General features: G+C 38.5%; 2 protein-coding genes across 7 annotated transcripts in view; both read left to right on the top strand.

Annotated features, from left to right (window-relative positions):
- GAS2 (growth arrest specific 2) overlaps positions 1-19385 on the top strand; it is a 90224-nt gene that overhangs the window by 14695 nt on the left and 56144 nt on the right. For all 6 annotated transcript variants that reach the window (XM_062607254.1, XM_062607253.1, XM_062607255.1 and 3 more), the window contains exon 3: positions 2970-3094. In XM_062607254.1, coding sequence (XP_062463238.1) covers positions 2970-3094 — 125 coding nt within the window. The remainder of the gene's footprint in view (positions 1-2969; positions 3095-19385) is intronic.
- Positions 1-19385, top strand: part of ANO5 (anoctamin 5) — a 315349-nt gene that overhangs the window by 268430 nt on the left and 27534 nt on the right. The gene's annotated exons all lie outside the window — the stretch shown is intronic.

The following is a 19385-nucleotide window of genomic DNA, read 5'->3' as shown; positions in this document are numbered from 1 at the left end:
CAGAGCCATTTTTTTTCCTCAGGCTATGAACATTACTTTCATTTGAATCAATACATTTCAACTGTTAAATATGTCAGAGTGTCTGTTCTAGCAAAGAAATGCCACCTTTTGGAGCTATAAAATACAGTGAATTGAAAGCTGACACCTAATATATTTTTCATTGGATACAGATGTTCAGTGCAAAACTCATTCTTTCAGCTTTCATAAATGAGAACAGAACTAAAATACTCCAGCTTAGTGCACAATATGCAGTGACCAAATTGCTAATGCTGTTTAGCATTTAGAAGAATGTAAATGTGTTGTTAAATAGCAGAATGTGATAGAAGAATTTTCCCATGTCTGTGAAAGGAGAAAATAGCTCTAAATATGTTTTAGGCTTTTTAATGTTTGACTAGTGAAATAATAAATCTACAAATCATGGGACAGAATAGATATGTAAAACATTTTTTTTTACCTCTATGAAAACTTTTTATATTAGTTTGGAAAGTATAATCTTGTGTAGGTTAAAAATACTTGAAGTATTTTTTTAGAAAAAAAGAGTTTATTCCAAAATGCAATACTCTAAAGTAAAGCAGTTACTGTAACTGTAATCGTTCAAATTGAGCTTTCTAATGGCTTTATACCCCTTGCCAAAAAATGCTGATGGGTAAATAGGAAAATATGTAGGCTAGAATGGTGATAAAGGCTGTTGAGGTGCTGGGATGGTCAGGGTTTTCATCTGTGGGCTACTATAGTTTCAAGTTCTGGCTTCAGCTGAGCAGGAGGCACTACTGAAATATTGGCAGTTATGCAGAAGCTGCCACTGAATGTCTGCAGTTCTGCTACTGCTCTTATGCCTGGAGAAGTCATTTAGGGATCCAGGAGCTGTAAAGTGGGCTATATGGCAGAGGGAATTAAGGAAGAATAAAAAAATAAGAAAAAAAAAAAGGGGGGGGGGGAGGAGAAAAAAATTCACATTAAAGATATTTCTGAAATGGAAATGTGTTAGGGGTTTAAAAAAAAAAAGCTTCAATTCAACTGAAAATGGAAGTCTGCTGTTGTATCTGATTTGCTGCAAAGATCTTTAGTTCAGTTTTTTTATTTTAACTGACCACGCTGAAAACCTAACATTCCTTTACCCAAAGGATGCTGAAGTCTCCAACAGTTTTGAGGCAAGGGCCTTGAGAAATGATAGGATGGTTAGAGTTGGAAGGGACTTTGGAGTTCAGGTAGTTCCAACTCCCCTCAACTGTCCTTTAGCATTTTTCTAAAAATACTGCTTTGTGATACTGTGATCTTCAGTGTTGTGCCGCTCGCTGTCAGATCACAATGTACCAGCAGTATATTGCAGAAGTAGAATGATAACTTCTGATTATCTGCTTAATATTTGTTACTTTTGAATGTTTTCACCTCTCTTCTGAATGAAGAGCTATGGAAAAGGTTTACTTTTTTTTTCCCCCTAAATATACTTTCCTTAGATTTTATGTTTGTTTTATTTTTTTTTTGACAAAAAGATTTTGTGAACCTCTTCTAAACAGAATCATGCTCCAAGTTTCCAGGGATCTCATGGGAAACAAATTTCCCCAAACAAACCATTTTGCTGGTTTGTTCAGGCAGCTGCTTGGTGGTTAAAAATCTGTGGCAGAAACACCTGACCAGTAGTGGCCTGTTGTTCTGCTCAGAAACAAGTCAGTTTGGAGCAGCAGGAGTGGATCTGGAGGGGATGGGAAGCTACAGTCGTAGAATGGTTTGGGTTGGAAGAGGCCATAAAGATCATCTAGGTCACTCAGTTTTTCAAACTTTTATCTTTTATTTTTTTATTTTTTTTTTGGCAGGGTAGATAGAGTTACTGATAGTTGCTGTGTAACAGCCTGTGAAAAATCATAGCATCAACTAGGTGGAAAAAAACTTTAAGATCATCAAGTCCAAGCATTACACCAGTACTGCCAAGTCCACCTCTAAACCATGTCACTAAGAGCCTCAGTGATTTGATAGTGTTACTCCTGTCTCTGAATGACATACGTAAATATCACCAAAAATAAAGCTGTGCTCATAGGAAGGTCAGGAATTAGTCCTTGATGCTCTCTTGAAATTAGTAGAAGAGGCAGAAAAAATACAGCTGGTAGTCTAAAAAGTGCCCAAAGAGAAGGCAAATTTTCCAATACAAATGTGAAAATAGAAAAACTTCAATAAGAGAAAGGAATATTTTTACATGGAAATGCTGTTAAGATCCTAGAAGTTTAGTCTAGAGTGGTGAATGATTACCATTTCCTCTGGATTGTCCAGCCTGCTCAGAATGCCCATCACATCATGGGACTCCTGTGATCACCTCCACCAGAAGGAGGTAATTATGTGTAATGGAAGGTCATCTGGTCTGCTATAGCCAGGGAAGACCATCTGTGGCAGCTAAAGTACAGTGTCATCTAGCATGATGATAGTTATGTTGAAATCCAACTATTTTGTCTTTGCTCTTTGGATGAAAAAATCTTAATTTGCGTGGCAAGTAGATCTAGTTGAAAGTGTCCTTCCCCATGGCAGGGGGTTGGAACTAGATGATCTTTATGGTCCCTTCCAACACATTCTAGGGTTCTATACTTCTTTTACAAAATAAGCTATTCCGTGTTAGCAACTCTTCCGCTATAGCTATCTATGCACACTGGTGTGAACTATACTCCCTCATGTAAAGCAGTATGTTAAAAGCACTGGAATTTCATAAGTAAAATGAGATCTGTGGAGTCTGATGTGCTAGAATTACTTTTCAGATAGCATGTGCCTTCCCAAAGAAAGCATGTAATTTCTGAGAAATTTGCTGTATGTCTACTGGTAAAATAGGAGTGAGGTTATTCACTAAATATTCAGAATAATGCAAGTTTTTTAGTTCAAGTGTATTTCAAATTGCTGCCAAGAATTCCACTGATTTCTCTTTTTACACAGATGCAGATATACTTTTACACACTTTCTGCCATCTTAACTTTCTCTTTGCTGTTCAGGTAGAGAAATAACAGCAGAAACCTTTCTGGAGAAATTGGATAATGGTGCCTTGCTTTGTCGGTTAGCTGAGACCCTGCAGGAGAAATTTAAAGAAAACAGCTTTGATGCAAACAAGCCTGGCAAAGTAAGTGTTGGTAAATGTTCTAGCGTGTGTTATCAGTATCTGAGCTATCTGTTTGGTACTGAAATTTCTTGTGCAGTTGAGAGATTTCATTTGTGAAGGCTCTGCAAATGATCAGGGAGGTAATTGGTCTGTGTAGAAAAATTATAATATCAAATTGGGGGAATTAATACTTCTTGGGTCTTTATTAAAGTAATTATGAGAAGCAAGTACTCCAAAAATTACTTGTGTGAAGACAGAATGAAGTCTAGCAGTGTGATGTGGTAGCTAATTGAGAAAATGTGATCCTTGTATATATTTGCAAGGGGAATAATAAGTAGCTGTGGGAGGTACTTCTTCCTCCATAAACAGCGCAAAGGAGGCCAATAATTAAATTCTATAGTTGGTTTTGGTGGCTGGAGTTTACAGTTCATGTTGGTGGACTGGAAGGTGTTCATTCAAGAGCTGCAGGGATGATGTGGAAAGATTCAGAAGATACCCAGGATCTTTGCAAAAATCAGGTTAAGATCTTGCTTGACCACAATCACCCTTTCACTTCAATAATTTTCATAGGACAGTGTTACTGGGAGAAATTCAAGAGTGCAGCAAGTTTATTCCTGGGACAATTTAAGTGATTGACATGTACTGTGAAAATGGTTTTATTTTACTTGTTCAATTCAGATACATCTTCCTTGAAAGGTGAAGCAGGCAAATAGACAGCTAGAAAGAAGCCCAAGAGCAGAAATCACATATTGCATCTTTTATTCCTGATGTTTTCAAAACTACTCTGCAGCAGAAATCAGGGTACAGCATAAATTTTATCAGCAGTTCTGAGAACCCACAGCCTTGTGTCAGCTGCAGCTGTCTAAGTTGTTTTTCTTGGTTCCAAGCTAGTAATTGTTGTCTGCACTAAGATAGGCTTTAATCATTGTTAACTTTCTGTGGATTGGGGAGTGTCGGGGGGGGGGGGGGGGGGGTGTTTTTGTTTGCTTGGGTTTTCTGTTTATCTGAAGAAAAAGGAAGTGATAGTTGGGAAGAAAGATAAAAACTAAAGTAGAGAAGGAAGGAAGCCTTTTTTCCACAAAGGAGGAAAAGACAGCTGGGACTCATATTTCATATTTCAAATTATAATCAGGGTTTGGTTAGTAGAATTATTGGATGACTTGAGTTCCTCTTTCTAATATGGTCCAGCCTGTCTTCACCTAAGGGGTGGCCTGTTAGCATCATGGTAGTTCCCAAGCTGAGAAAGCACTTATGGCAGTCTTCGATTGAGCACTTATGGCACTTCGATTGAGCACTTATGGCAGTCTTCGAAACTAGCTGGGCAGAAAGAAATGTTACTTCTTGGTTTGGGTTTTTTCCCCTCAGCAAGCAAAGAAACAAACAGAAGGTGCCATTATTGACAAAAACAACTAAAAGCTGACCTCTGTCATTCAGCCTCTATCAAAATAGATAAAGTGCTTTTCCACCCATATATAACTTTGAATTTTGTTAGATAGAAGCAGATTGATAGCAAATGGGTGGCTGCCAGAAGGATCAGCTTTCAGGCAGAAGAAGGTTGCAGCTGAGTGAGTGAGACAGGATAAGGCTATATAGATAATGGGGGAGCTGTAATCCTGTGAAGTCCTTCTGCAAGCTTGAAGATTTGGTCTGTTTTTCTAAGTGAAGTTTTTCCTTGTAAGTGATCTACTTCCTAGATGGCAAAGCTCCATAAAATCTTATGAGTTTAGTTTTGTCTTACTGGAAGATGATATATTCTGTTCTGCTTGATATGTGCTACTGATCATGAATTTACTTGTGAGCTCTTGTGGGCTGTCTGGCCAGTTTAGCAGCTCTAGCAACACATGTAAGAAAACATTAAAAATTAATATTGTATACACTGACTCATCAGTTAATTGCCGTAATTCCTTAAGTTAATATTGCAATACTCTACAGAGTGGCAGAGATTAAATCCTGTTGCTTCTGGGTTAACTGCTTGTGCAATGTGTTTCGAGTCACTGTAGGGTTTGCAGTTTGTTTCTGAACGGGACTTCATCATTCCCTTTCTTATTAGGAAGGACTTAACTTTCTTCAGTTTTCAGGGACCCCTTAGGTCAGCATCACCCTTTTTTGAGTGTGAAATAAATCAGGAAAGCATAAACCAAAGGAGTTGTGCCTCCCAAAATATTGTGTTTTCCAAACCTGGAAGGGAGATGGTGGTATTGACATAAAGACTTCCTCTTTGTGTCATTTGGAGACGCCTGTGGATGCTGGGGACATTTTCAGAAGAGTTAAGAAACTACTGGTAATGCCTTGGGGATACAGCTTGAAGAAACGGAAAAGGAATTAAAAGGTATGTGATGCAAAAGCAATGTCCTCTTTCCTTAAAAGTCAGAGGAAGGCAATGAAAGAGTAACTTTTTGGAAATGAAGGAAGTGAGTAGCTTTTTATGAGTGGCTGAGTTCAGTTAGGGTCCTTCCATGTGGAAGGAGACGGCATGGGGTCATATGGTGAAACCTGCAATATCGGAGATGGCATGGTAGGTGTTCAGCCTTATCTGCACAGAACACATGGGACATTGAATGAAGCTGGTAGAAACCAAGCTGATTTACAAACTGGTTGGAAATATCTTTTCAATGAATGTTAAAATATACCTGGGTTCAAGAACACAGTGAGTAAGTAGTGGAAGAGAGATCTCTTTGAAAGGCTGAATACACAGGAACCACATGTAGGTGAGGAGGTCTCTAGCTTAAAATAGTTGGAGCTTAAGAAAGTACTGAAAGGTGTAACATGTTTGCTAGTCTTAAGTTCTTAACTAATACTTATGGCCAGTCTGCAGCTGGGTTAGGTGAACCTTTAGTTGGCCTCACAGGGTCACTCTTATGTTCTGTGCATTACTGCTTCTTGAGAATAAATCCCTTTCTGGTTGTTCAGTAGATAGTGGCAAAACTATCCTTTCACAAGGGTCAAACTTCAAAGAAGTTATTTTAAATTAAGTATGTACTCTTTCTGTCTAAAGATGCCTCTTTAGAATGTTAGCAGCAATCCCTGCAGTTAAATATGGTACCTTACTCGCGTTGGGCTTTGGAATCTGTTATCCAGAGGGAGTAATGTGTGATTGAGAGCAGTGGGGTTTGGCAGCCTCTGGTGCTATTTGCATCATCTCTCCTCATTGGCATTGTAAGCTTAATGCCATAATAGGCGTTTTTGGGTATTATCATAGAAGGCCTGAATATGTCCTCCACCAACCTGCCTCCCTAATCTTGTAGTCTTTGATTTGTTAATCATTCAGTAAGAAGTTACTAAAAGCGTTTCAGTTTATAAATATGAAGTATTTAATAGCTGTTCATTTCAAAGGATCTTATGCACTAGGTTCTTCTGCAAATCCAAGGTGACTATAATCTTCATTGTTAAAGCAGCAAAACCATATGATTGTGAAAACATTGTTGTATCTGATCCATTGCTTCAGACAGACAAAGCTTTGAGTTTGAAATGGAAATTTTAGACAGGACAGTATTAGACTGGTGCGACTCTATAACGTATTTGTAAAGAAGTAATTTTTTCCTCTTTCTGGAGATTTTATGGTCATAAATAGATATAGTCATGTACATTTATAAAATGACAAGGTGTCCTGGGTTCATGACTGGGTAACATGACTGCTACTGCTGAACCCAGGACACAAGGGGATGACAGATATCAGTCTTAATAAATGCTCAAGATTTGTGTGGTACTAAACTGTTAGAACTACCTGTGCTGCTGCTGCTGCTAATGGTCTACTATCTAGAAACTACGGACTTACTAACATAGCCGGACTTATTCCATTAAAGTGATTCATGTCACAGGATGGTATTTTGTAATTTTCTCCCATTGGCTTGGATTTCATCTCTGTGCTCTCCAGGCAGTATTTTAATTTTCCTGACAGTTAATTTGAGAATTTCACAGCTGTACAAACAAATTCAGAGCATCAAGGCATATGCACTATGTACAGAGCCCACAGTTGCTTGGGCTTAGTTTAGTAAGCCCGTGAATTAAGATTTTTAAAATAAACATAAATAAATTTTGTTAATTATTATCACCATTTTAATAGATGGGGCATAGTAGTATGCCCACCATCCTTGAAGCTGCAGATACTTTTATGAGCATTACACTTTTCAGTGTTTTCATGTCAAACGAATGCAACCTGGCAAACAGGTTGAAGATGATTCATCTTCTTTGCCTGCATTCTGGGAGGTTAATCAGCTAAATCTCAACTCAAATGACTTTTGGAAATACTTTGGAATACTGAATTGGAATCTCAAATTCAATCTCATCTTCAGGAAGCTGGGATCTAGGTTAGATTTGGCCTATAAAAAAATAGAAGTACAAAAGAAATCCAGATGCAAATATTTGATAAGTCCTAGGATGCTTCATTCAAATATGCATTTAATTTTATTATTCCAGTGGGATCTGGTTTAATAAGGTTGAATTGAATGTGCAGTGAAGCAAAGCTGTTGTGTGGAAAGCAGAGAGCGAATTTTCTTCTTGGGTGTGCACATGTACTTCCACTGAGAGTAACTTTCACAGTTAGGGCCATTTCTGCGCACAACATTCAGGTATTTCCTAACCTTAAGAGGTTCTGCCCACAGCTTACCCCTAGTCCTAGTATCTGAAGTGTATTTTACAGTTATTCCATATCCAAAGCTTTCACTTGCTTCTGGGAAATGTACTGGTACTTGGTTGGTGTAGATCACTGTCACAGCATTGGATTCTCAGAGTCATGCAGCTTTCTTTGGCCTTTTGAGTGCACTTTCAAAGTCATGTTATGCATGTTGAGAGTTAGAATTAAGAGATCTAAACTGTTGTTTGCGATGGAAGATTTTTTTGCCCTTAATTAAGTTTAATATTGAACCTGCATCTCGGGGCTGAAACAATTCAGCAGTTTCGCAACTGAAAGCTCATGGTTTGTTTTAAGTTTCAAGATACTTATGCTTCTAAGGACAGTTATAACTGTCCGTAGAAGTAGACGGTGAAGGACTTGTGTCTTGACTTGTGAATTCTATTAACTACTTTGAGCACTTTGACTGCACTATTGCTGTCCCATTTGATGAGCTGTGATTAGTATCAAGTAGTTCCTATTTAGAAAATAAATTGATATTTGACTCCACTTCTTTACAAGAAACATGAACACTCATGGTTCTCTAAATGCAAGTAAGAGATAAACCTTTGTTTGTGAATCTACTGCTTCAAAGAGCATTGTGTCCCCTCTGCTATGGGGCCATAAGCAAATATAGGGAAGCTGGTCTTCCTAAAGAAGAGAATCTGGACCAATGGTTTAGGATTTGAGTCATCACCAAACCAGTGAGAGTCAGGATGGAGTAACAGCTCTGGGATTGCTCTAACAATTTATAAGAGCAAAAGGTATATTTATGCTTGTTCTATCTTTTCCATCAATGATGTGAATGGAGAAGTTAGCAGAATCCTGGAGATTCACAAGGAGTAACAAGTGCCTCTGAGTCTCCAAGACATGCATCATCAAAGCAAGCTGAGTGTTTGGCAGCACTTTAGAGATGAGGCAGTTTTGTTTCAGAAAATCTCATGAATCTTCATTATGATACATTGTCACATAGGTAAGGTGACAAATGAACACGATACTCTAACCCTCATTTGTAAGTAATCCAGTAGGATCCATTCAGATCTTGGACAAGGTGAGCCACTTGTACAGATACTGTAATTGTTATTTTGGTTTGCAGAAGACCATACACATGAATGATAGAAGGTATAATATATATAACACTTTGTTAGTGTACTTTCATAGAATCATAGAATTTCTCTTAAACTGATTAATATCAAACCAGGGGAAGAGAACTAGGGAAATATTTAATACCTTCCCAAGGCAGCTAGCTTGGCTGGTGGGCAGGAGGCAGGCTGTGCTTGGCAGAATTTAGGAACTGGTTTAAGATCTAACTAAACCTCAAAGTAGTAAAGACCACAGTATTTTTGAGCTCTTAAAAATGAGGAGGCTAATAAAAAGCTGTTGGAGCTAAATATTACAGTTAATAAAATCAACACTGAAGCTCTTAGAGCTTCACTTAATGGAGTTGTCAGAGAGTGGATGTACATTAAAATTATTCAGGATAGTAAAATACAAAAAGATAGACCAAACCACAGAACTTATTTTCTTCAAATAGAAAAGGTCCTGCCCGAAGGAAGTCTTCCTCTTGGTAAATGATTGAGGTGCTGTGCAATGAAAATTAGGAATTTTATAATTTCCTTTTATTTGGTCTTTCTGAAATATAGTAATACTTTTTGATTACTTACTGCATCGAAGTATTCTCAATTAAGAAAATGATTAACATTCCTAAACAGAATCAGATATGTGTGACTGCTATTAGACCATCCATAGGTAAAATAGAGAGAATTACTTAAATGGTTCTTAAATTTGAAAAAGGTATGAATTTTCATTCCTGGAGGTGTAACTCAAGTTCAGATGGAAAGGGCTAAGAATAAATGTTCTCTTTGGACAGTCTCTTCTATATTTTGTCTGCTTTAAAGTATTTGCCTTTGAGATATGTGGATCTTGCTCTTCTTAGACCATGGATGGCCAAGCTGAAAGTCTGATCTAATCAACATGATGGTTTTATTTTTACTGTAGATTTCAGTTTCTCAAGGTTACCTGTGTCTTGTAGGTGGGATGGATTCCCAGCAAATACAATATTCTGTAAGTTTGGCACCTTGAGCCTGTCTGTCCAAGGTAAAGAATCCTCAGCTATAGCAGAGCCCTGTGCAGGTGCTCTCTGTAAGTTATAAATCTGAATTTCCAGCTGAGAATTGCATGAATGTTGTTAGGCTATGAACAGATTCTTTGTGGTCTGGGGCAGCAATTTGCTTGTCTGCAGACTTGTCCTTTCTGGAAACTTTTGTTTTGCAGGAAAAGCCAATGGAGCCAATTTCTAATCATATACAATATAGATATGGCCCTCAGTTCCTTGGGAGGGGAAAAAAATAAAAGTACAGCACTGTCTTTGGTGCATTAATCTTTATAGTGGCAGACTGATGTGGTTATGAAAGGAAAAGAATCATCTTGCAAAATGACTCTCAAGTGCTAATCCATCTGGAATAAATCATTTCCACAAGACTAAAGCTGTTTGTTAGAGAATTCCTTGTACCTTTCTCAGACAAGTCAATAGCTTGCTAAACTCATGAATTCAACTGGATTGCTACGAGGTTTCTTGCAGATATTGTAAGATTTGCCTGCAACAGGTCATGTGGACAAACCTGGAATGCCTCAGCAAATAATTCTTTCAGCTAAAGCTTTTCTGCTTGCAGGAGGATTGCATGTTAGGATGGAGTTTTGTGGTTTTGTGCCCCCCCATGCATAAAATGAGATTTCTGAACAAATTGAAACTATTATGTAGTGGTCTGCTTGGCACCTGCCAGGTGAATACATTGAAGAAATTCTTAGAGGCTTTTAGGTACACTTTAAGCTTTGCACTGTGCTGGGGGCAAAGCTACATAGTCCTGCGAGGAGCACTGAGACATCATGTCTCTCCAGATTGTTCTTCCGGCTGATACTCCTTGTCCTATGGGAAGCGTGGGTTGTTCCCTTGTTTGGATGGAGCACAATTAATCTGTGTCAACTGGCCTTGCTGTCATCAGTGAACCTGAGGAATGGATTCTCTTGCATACCCTCCCTCCATTCCTACTTGACATAGCAGAAATAATCAGAATTTGCATCTCAAGGTAATTGTTATGGAAAAAGCAACACTATTGAAGCAGTTAATTCTTGTTAGCTTCTGCTTTGGAAAATATCGTAATGACTCAGACTGAAGATCAGGTTAAGAGAGAACCAAACTTTGATTTCTAATAATATTATTTTAACTAGAGGGCATCTCCAGTTTCCATAAGAGATTAGTTAACATTGGTTTTGTATGGAATACTAATACTTGGACACTTAATAAAATTTGTATTAAATCTGCAAGTTTTCATGGCAATTTTACCATTACTTAAGTCTGGGTATTGCAAACAGGGATACCGTATTTTCTGAGAGAAATACATAAACAGCCATTTTGAGATTTGCTGGATTTTCTCTTACATGAAATGTATTATAACATTCCTGTTATTTATTTTGTTAAATCTTTAAAGCAAACTAGAAATGCTTGGTTTAGATCATATATTCACAGATTGGTTTGGGTTGGAAGGGACCTTAAAGCTCCTCCAGTTCCAACCCCCTGCCATGGGCAGGGACACCTTCCACTAGACCAGGTTGCTCCAAGCCCTGTCCAACCTGGCCTTGAACACTTCCAGGGATGGGGCAGCCACAGCTTCTCTGGGCAACCTGTGCCAGTGCCTTACCATCCTGAGATCCCATCTTAATCTCCCCTCAGCTTAAAGCCATTCCCCCTTCTCCTGTCCTTACAGGCCCTTGTCAAAAGCCCCTCTCCAGGTTTCTTGTAGCCCCCCTTTAGTCACTGGAAGCTGCTCTGAGGTCTCCCTGGAGCCTTCTCTTCTCCAGGCTGAACCAGCCCAGCTCTCTCAGCCTGTCTCCAGAGCAGAGCTGCTCCAGCCCACACAGCATCTTCATGGCCTCCTCCAGACTCGCTCCAGAAGCTCCATATGCCTCTTGTGTTGTTACCCCCAGAGCTGGACGCAGGACTGTGGTTATGGCATGGGGGGAAAATGGTGGGAGGGGTAGCTTTCTATGGGGCTTTTTTATTTTGACTATTAGGAATAGTCTGGAACAGAAAGGTAACAAAGGAAACAGAAAGGCTGAATGGAAATAAGCATATATTTTTAAAAGCTTGAGAAAATACAGTTTAGATCAACTATCATCAGCTTAATTGTGGAATTCTTAGGTCAAACTTAGTTTTAGTAGTTCTTAGGGAATAATGAATAAGCAAGAACTACAGAATTTAGTCCATTTACCAACAATGAGTCTTGAACTTAAGATAATGAGCCAAATTTTCTGAAACAATGGGAATAGTGAATATAGAGCCATAAGCAGTGACTGCAATGCAGCTGGAGAAAACAGAAGTCACTTGGAGGCATAGACACAAATTTATAGCTATCATAATTATGTCTAATCTGTTTATTTAAAAAAGCATGTATTCCCATTTGGGCTTGTATATGTAAATTGGCCCCAAATGCTTCAAGTATACAGTAAAGCTTTGTTCACAACTTTAGAGGCTGATTTAAGGCTGGTTTGGAAATTTGGCTGTATAGATTAACATTCCAACATGTTTTTCCAATCACAGACAATTTAAAACTCTACGCCAGTTTAGAATTCTCAGGGCTCTAGCAGTTTCCTTGTGGTTTCTAATTGGCAAACTCACAGAAAATTAGATTCTTTATCATAAAGGAAAAGAAGTTCTTAAATAAGAACATACACAGCTTTGGAGAATCAGACTTACCTGCAGTGAGCTATGTGTGAATGTTTTCTGCTGAATGTTTTCAGCATCTGCATGAAGATCACATCTTTGTTAAACCTCTGCAAATCCAAAAAGCAAACAGATAAAGCATCTGAAGAAATCTGACTTGCTTTAGACTGCATGAATCTTTATCACAGTTTTCCTTGGCAATTGACTTGCTGTAAAGCAGAGTTTGGAACTTATGTTGCAGGAAGGGCTGGGAACCTCAAACTTCAGAAGGTCAGCAAAGTGTGAGGTTGATCATTGAGAGAAGAACAGGAGGAAAAGAGGCATGATTGTAATACAGCTGTGAACCCAGCATTTAGAATTATGATATCAAGGAATGTGAATGGCTTCTTACATTTGTTAGTCAGGCCACCAGGGGAAGCTTATCTGCTTTAATGCCATAGCTGAAGAAATATGTTGGTTATTTGAACTTTATTACACTTCACTGTAAGTGAAAGTACAGAAACATCTTTCAATATGAAATTTTAGAACCTATAATATATTTTGATGGACTTCAGCTATTCAGACATAAGTGTTGTTCTCGGCTTGCGTTCTGGAATGATTAAGGGGAAGAAGTGATTTTGAAGTTTGAGACTAAAATGAGTTGGTTTTGACAGTGTTTAATATTTTTCATATTTGTTTTGAGACAATCATGCCCCCTTCAAGAAGGTGATGTTTGATAAGATGATTGTTGGTTAAAAAGATACTTTTTGAAATGTGTCCTATGAAACTCCACTCACATTTGAGTAGTTTATATCTCATGGAAAAAATGCTACTTAATTCATGTAGTTGCCATGTTTATTCACAGGTCATGCTGTGTGACAGTGAGATAGCCACAAACAACTTGGTGAAACGCAGTCCTCCTGGTTTTCTCATTAAATTACAATATAAATGAGGGAAATTCAGAAACGAGGCTTCTTCAACTTCTTCAGCTAACCCTACATTGATTCAGCTCTGGCTTCTGTGGTTGTGGTGGGGAAAAGCTCACAATCGCATATCAAAAAATAAGGTGCAATAGTCCTCTGAAAGAGCAACTGTGAGAATTGCCCCATTGTGTTCTAATGGAGTTTACCTAAGAACCTGTTATGAAATGCCAATTTTATCAATCCTCATCATAACATAAACTCTGAAAACTAGAGGTCTAAGGACAAAGCATTTATTGCATGGGAATGAACTACTGAATCCCAGGCTCTGCCTATTGCATTTGTTTTCAGGAGCCCTGCCAGGAGGTCTTTGCCATGACTCGGTAGGCATAGCTATGTTAGAGAGTTAGATGTTTCGAAGTTTTGAATGTTAATTTAAGACCTTCCCAAGATTTTAGACTACAGTGACTTAATTCCATCCTCAGTTACACAAATTGAGTGGGCAGGAACAGAGTCGGACACTTCTTTAAATGGGCTCTTGGTTGTCAGCTTCTCTTACAGTCAGCTGTTGGAATAATCTCCCCAGGCAAGTGGTGGACTCCCTGATGTTGGATACTTTTTGAGATTTGGCTAGACAGGCTGCTAGGACATCTAGTCTAGGTCATGTTTTGGAAAGAAAGGTTGGACCAGATCATCACTGAGGTCCCTTCCAACCTGATATTCTATGATTAGTTGTGCCTCACTTGCTTTCCAATGGAAGATTCCTGGCTGTTGGTCTCTGTGTTATCCAGCTGCCCAACAGCCAGCCTCTCTTCAGTGTCCACCTGATTCTGGCAGACTTTGTGACTTCTGTCTCCATATGTTGAAATGGATATGTCCCTTGACTACATTTAAATTACTTATTAGTCAAATAATTAAATGTGCTTAAACTGGTGAATTAAGCTTCTGCCTTGCCAAGTTTTGACATGATTTACTTCTGGATCTCCCAGTTGTCTGGTGCATTGTATGTGAATTGAGTAATCTCTTGCATTCCTTGATTTTCTAACACTACTAGAAGTAGGAGTTGTAGTGTTTCAGTTACATTAATTTTTCGTAACTATTTATTAACCCCATCTTTTTCAGGATGGTAACCAGTGTGTTCATTATTCTGTGTGACCAGTAGAGCACTTAGAACAAAGCCATGAATCAAATCTTGACTTTAAAAACTATATTGTTGTTAAAGTAATCTTATTCTCTATCTATGCTTACTCTTAGGAATATAAAACTAATTCTATGTGAAAGAAGTGGGAGACGCATTCTACTTTGACACTAACTGCATGGTTAAACCATTAACTTGGTTCTGCATTTATTTTAACGTTGTAGTTTATATGTTGATATAAAGCCTTGATGATATTAATTATTTTTATTTGCATATCGTAAATCTGTTAGGTATTCCAAAGAGATCACAAATGCTTTCTTAGAACCTAGGAAATTGATAGAGTGACTTCTGGCTTTTGATGTTCTCTGCAATGATTATATAGGGTAAAAATCTAACCAACAGGTGATTTTTAAACTTGAAATCCAACCTGCTATTCCATTTAATGGTCTCTCTCTACAGTACTTAATATGACAGTGCAAAGACTGTATTTCACTGAAGGAAAATGTTTCCCCAGTGTTAAATGAATTGCCTAGGGATGCTTTATTTGTTGCAAGTGCCATGTCATTTTTCGCTCATCTGGAAGCTGTGCCTGGTTCTGTGTCTGTTGAAAAGCTTGGCAATTTTGATTGATGTTTCCAAAGCCTTCGAAACTTCCATGTTGGGTTTTTGTTTTGAAAATTTTCCTGGATTTTAACATTTATTGAAGCTTTGGGAGGGTTGAGGAGGGGGCACAGAATTTTTTTTCTTAGAGTTTTTTTTTTTTTTCAGTGGGAAATGGTTAATTGTAAATTCTGTGCATGCATTTCCGTATGCAAAGTTCCTTCTATCCATTTTGATTATTCGTTTAGCAGGTTCTTTTGGTTGTTTCTCCAGTTTTTATATTTGGAAAGCATTCTCTCCCATAGTAAATGGGGTAGGGAGAGAACAAAACTGGGCCCACCTTGCCCAGGAGTAGTTATTTTACCTTGTGGGTATTACAGTTTCATTTATTTAATGTCTGATTCATACTTGTCTTTACTTTACGGCTATTGACTAAACCTGAGTTTTGGCACTGCAGAGCAGGCCAAGGTAAGCCTAATTTTCCTTTGCTGGAATGAGTGCCTGGGCCACTACTTCTGTGATTTATAAATAGCATCTGAAACTTTTTAGGTTTGAGTTTCTGAAGAATTAGAAATAGCAGCTAAGTTGACTGTATTGTTACTTTGTGGTGAGGTGAATTGCAGCAGCTCAGTAAAAGTAACTTCTGGTAGCAATGAGCTTCAGTTCTCTTAGGTTTAACAAATTAATAAAAGACGGGGAGAAAAAAATCATTTATAGAGAAGATTGTGGCAGAACTTCTTTGGTATTCCCTATCCTAATGAGCTAATTTTATAAGGAGGAAGAGGGCTTTTCTGAAAATACCTGAGCAAAATAAGGGAAGAATTGAAGAAGAAAAAGAATAGCTCTGAGGTCAGTAGCAAGAGGCAAGTAGTAAAGGCAAAAGTGTAAAAAGTTCTGAACCAGATATGTGGGTTTCTAGCTGATATACTCACATTTCAGTATGAATTTGTGATCACATGGCACATGAGAGACACCACTGCAGTGAGGTGCTGCAGTCTCCACAGGGTAATTTCTCCCCCCATTTTGGTCAATGTAAGACAGCAGGTGATGAAAGCAAATTTTTCCTACCAGACAATCAAATAGGATGGAAAAGACCTTTAAGATCATCAAGTCCAACTGTTACCCAGGACTGCCAAGTCCACCACTAAACCATGTTAAACCTATAACCTACCTAACTGTAACCCTTTTACATGACAAGCAACATTGCCAATCTTTTTCCTTTAATTCAAGTGGAAGTGACTATTCAAAAATTTGTGAAGTCATAGAATCCCAGACTGGTTTGCGTTGGAAGGGATCTTAAAGCTCATCCAGTTCCAGCCCCCTGCGATGGGCAGGTACACCTTCCCCTTAGTGCAGGTTGCTTCAGGCCCCATCCCACTGGCCCTTGAACACTGCCAGGGATGGGGCAGCCACAGCTTCTCTGGGCAACCTGGGCCAGCGCCTCACCACCCTCACAGGGAAGAGCTGTTTCCTAATAGTAAGTAAAGAGGGAAGTATGATTACAAATCTTCAAAATGTGGCTCAAGTCTGCTGTATAAAATGGGGGCTTTAACATGTGTTTGTTGTCCCTCATTTTGGAAAAATGGTCCAAAAATTACATTTTTTCCATGTGATTTCAGAGCATGGGTGTAAGAGACTACCTTTTGGGTTTCAGTGTGAACCTGACAGCATTTTTCTAGGATAGCATCATATGTTTCACTCACAGTTTCACATCCTGCATGTGAAACCACATGCACACACATCAACAAGACAAGATTGTAAAAGGAGTGTGGCTGGGGAATTGTTTTCATGCTATTTGATAGGAGTAATTGCGGACTCTGCTGTTGCAACTGCAGTTATATTATACTATGTCAACAAAAGTCACTTTTGCCATATGGAAACCTAATTACTTCAGAATGATCTGTTAGAAAGTACTTGTGAGATAGTCAGGCCATTTATACAAATCAGTAAAAAATATTTGCCCGTGACGCCTTTAAGCTTTCATGTGCGGATTGAATGTTACTGTGACAGTTTTGGAAATACTAAAAAAAGTAGACTTCTGTTTAAAAGGTGGGAGGGAAATTTATGAGGTGATCAGAAAATACGAGTGTTTCCCTATGATTTTTGTGATCAACCTGATTGTGCTGTTGTTGAATAGAGAAGAGGGTGTTTCTTTTGCTGTTCTCTTCAGCAAGACCCCAATATTGTGGGAAATGCGATGAAATATAGTGTCCTATATTTTAGTGAGATCGTGTGAGGCCAGGGATATTTATCTGCGTAGTATTTGTTTCATAAAATGACTTGGAGCTTTTATTTTTTCTTTTCCTTAAATAATGTAAGCTTTTTTTCCTTCTGTAGTCCAGGGCAAGCCTCATTTTTATATTGTGAGTTTCACTTTTGAGTTGGTTAGGGCACCCATTAATCAGACAGTTTTTCAGTTGTCTGAGCTTCATGGTGAAGCTAAGTTGCCTGATGTGTTTAAAGGCCTATCATAGTTGTCAAGCTGTAGAAGTGTAATTTACGGATAGTTTGCAGTGGTTTATTTGCTGACTCTAACTGCACAGATATCATATGATTCGTATGAATCATGAATATATATATATTTCATATATACACATAAACCCTCTATAATGAAATCTATGTGTGAACTATGTAAATCTGTGTAGATATCTATATAATACATATGTAGATATCTATATGTAGATATATATGTAAATCCATAGGTATGTCAACCTGTATACACATAAATGCTCTATAATGAAATCTGTATATAGATTTCATATATACACATATATATTTCATATATATCGATTTCATATGAACTTGAAATATATTTCTATATAACCTATATAGATTTCATCTATATTTTCATATGTAGAAGAATTCAATATAGATTTCATGTATACACATAAACCCTCTGACTTGCTTTTCTTGAAAAGATTTCTGTAGTCAGTCAGTATGATCTACCTAAATCAGAAAACAAAATACTTAGAACCAGATTTATTCATGTGTTAGTACAGGGGAGCTGCAGTGACCCAGCAGAAAATTAGTTTTCTGCATTCCTGCCAGGCATTGCAAAGCCTTCCTAACAGCCCCTTAAAAGAAAAGCAGAGCTGTTTCTCCCCTCTGTCTCTTTGCTTCTAGCTGCTTTTGTAGTGCTGAGGGCATCTCTGCCAAGGAGCAACTCCTGGTTTCCAGGACTAGTCTGACAATGTATTACTTCAAATACTCAAGTATTAATGGGAAAAGAATTTCATTATGTGTAATTTTAATGGTATTAAACTAGTTTATAGCTGCTGGTAGTTTGGTTCTTTGAGAATATGAAGCAGCATGTTGTATCTACAGTGGACGTTTTATGTATTTAAAATACAGTACTATGAAATGGCACCTCTTTGAATTTATTGACAAGACAGTCAATTATAAACTAGCTATGATTTTCTGAATGGATTGAGTCCAATGAAACACTACAAAACACAGAATACTTGCTGTTAGGACCTGAGGGGACCCTAACAGTTTTGACCAGCCTCACCTGGTACCTCAGCCTCCCCTCTATGCCTGTGGCCCAGGAGCTACCTTTGTCCTTATCCCCACTTTTTGCCTAAGCTAAGTTGTGGACAGACCATCTCCAGCCTCTCTTTTAGCTGGCTGGGCTTTGTGGCTGAAGCCTCAGCTTCTGCTGTAGCCTTGCCCCTGGCCTTATGTTCTGTTTATTGATCAAACATCCCTGGTAGTGTTCAAGACCAGGTTATACAGGGAACAACCTGGTCTAGTGGAAGGTGTCCCTGCCCATGGCAGGGAGTTGCAACTCATGGGTTGGAACCCAGACCATTCTGTGACTCTGTGACACTAGAACCTGACTTGTCACCTTATTTTGTCACAAGGCAGCTGGCTCAAGCTGTTATGCCACCAGCAGTGCCTGACTTGGGTGCTGTGGGACTGCTCTGTTGCCAGTGAGGGCTGCCACCACCTGTGCTGGGGTTACACTTGGCTCCTGGCTCATCTTCCTTCACAGAGCAGCAGAACTCTTCCTGCTCCTGGCCTGTTTCCCATCTTGCTCTATGCTGCTATTTCTTAGCCAGTTGAACATCTCTGCCCACACTGCTTGTTCCTCTCCTGCACTGGAGGAAGTAAGGTCAGGTTAGACCTTTGCTAAAGAAATTATTTTCAGGAAGGAACTTTTTTTTTTTTTTTTTTTGCAATATTTTTTGAAAGATTTTAGTAGAAAATCATGGAACAAAGGGCTTGTTTTGACAGCTTTTCTCTGAATGCAGACAGGACTAGTTGACCTTCCTCCCACACTCTGCCAGAGAATTTTGTCTGAGTCCTTTTAACAGAAGTTGGTGCTCTTTTAAGGTTATTAGACTTGT

The sequence above is a fragment of the Pezoporus occidentalis genome, unplaced genomic scaffold (genome assembly GCF_034315485.1).
Source record: "Pezoporus occidentalis ecotype Australia unplaced genomic scaffold, CSIRO_AGI_Poc_V1 ctg121, whole genome shotgun sequence".
In the NCBI taxonomy this organism is placed as follows: Eukaryota; Metazoa; Chordata; class Aves; order Psittaciformes; family Psittacidae; genus Pezoporus; species Pezoporus occidentalis.
The sequence above is the reverse complement of the archived record's forward strand: the minus strand, read 5'-3'. Positions and strand labels throughout refer to the sequence as shown.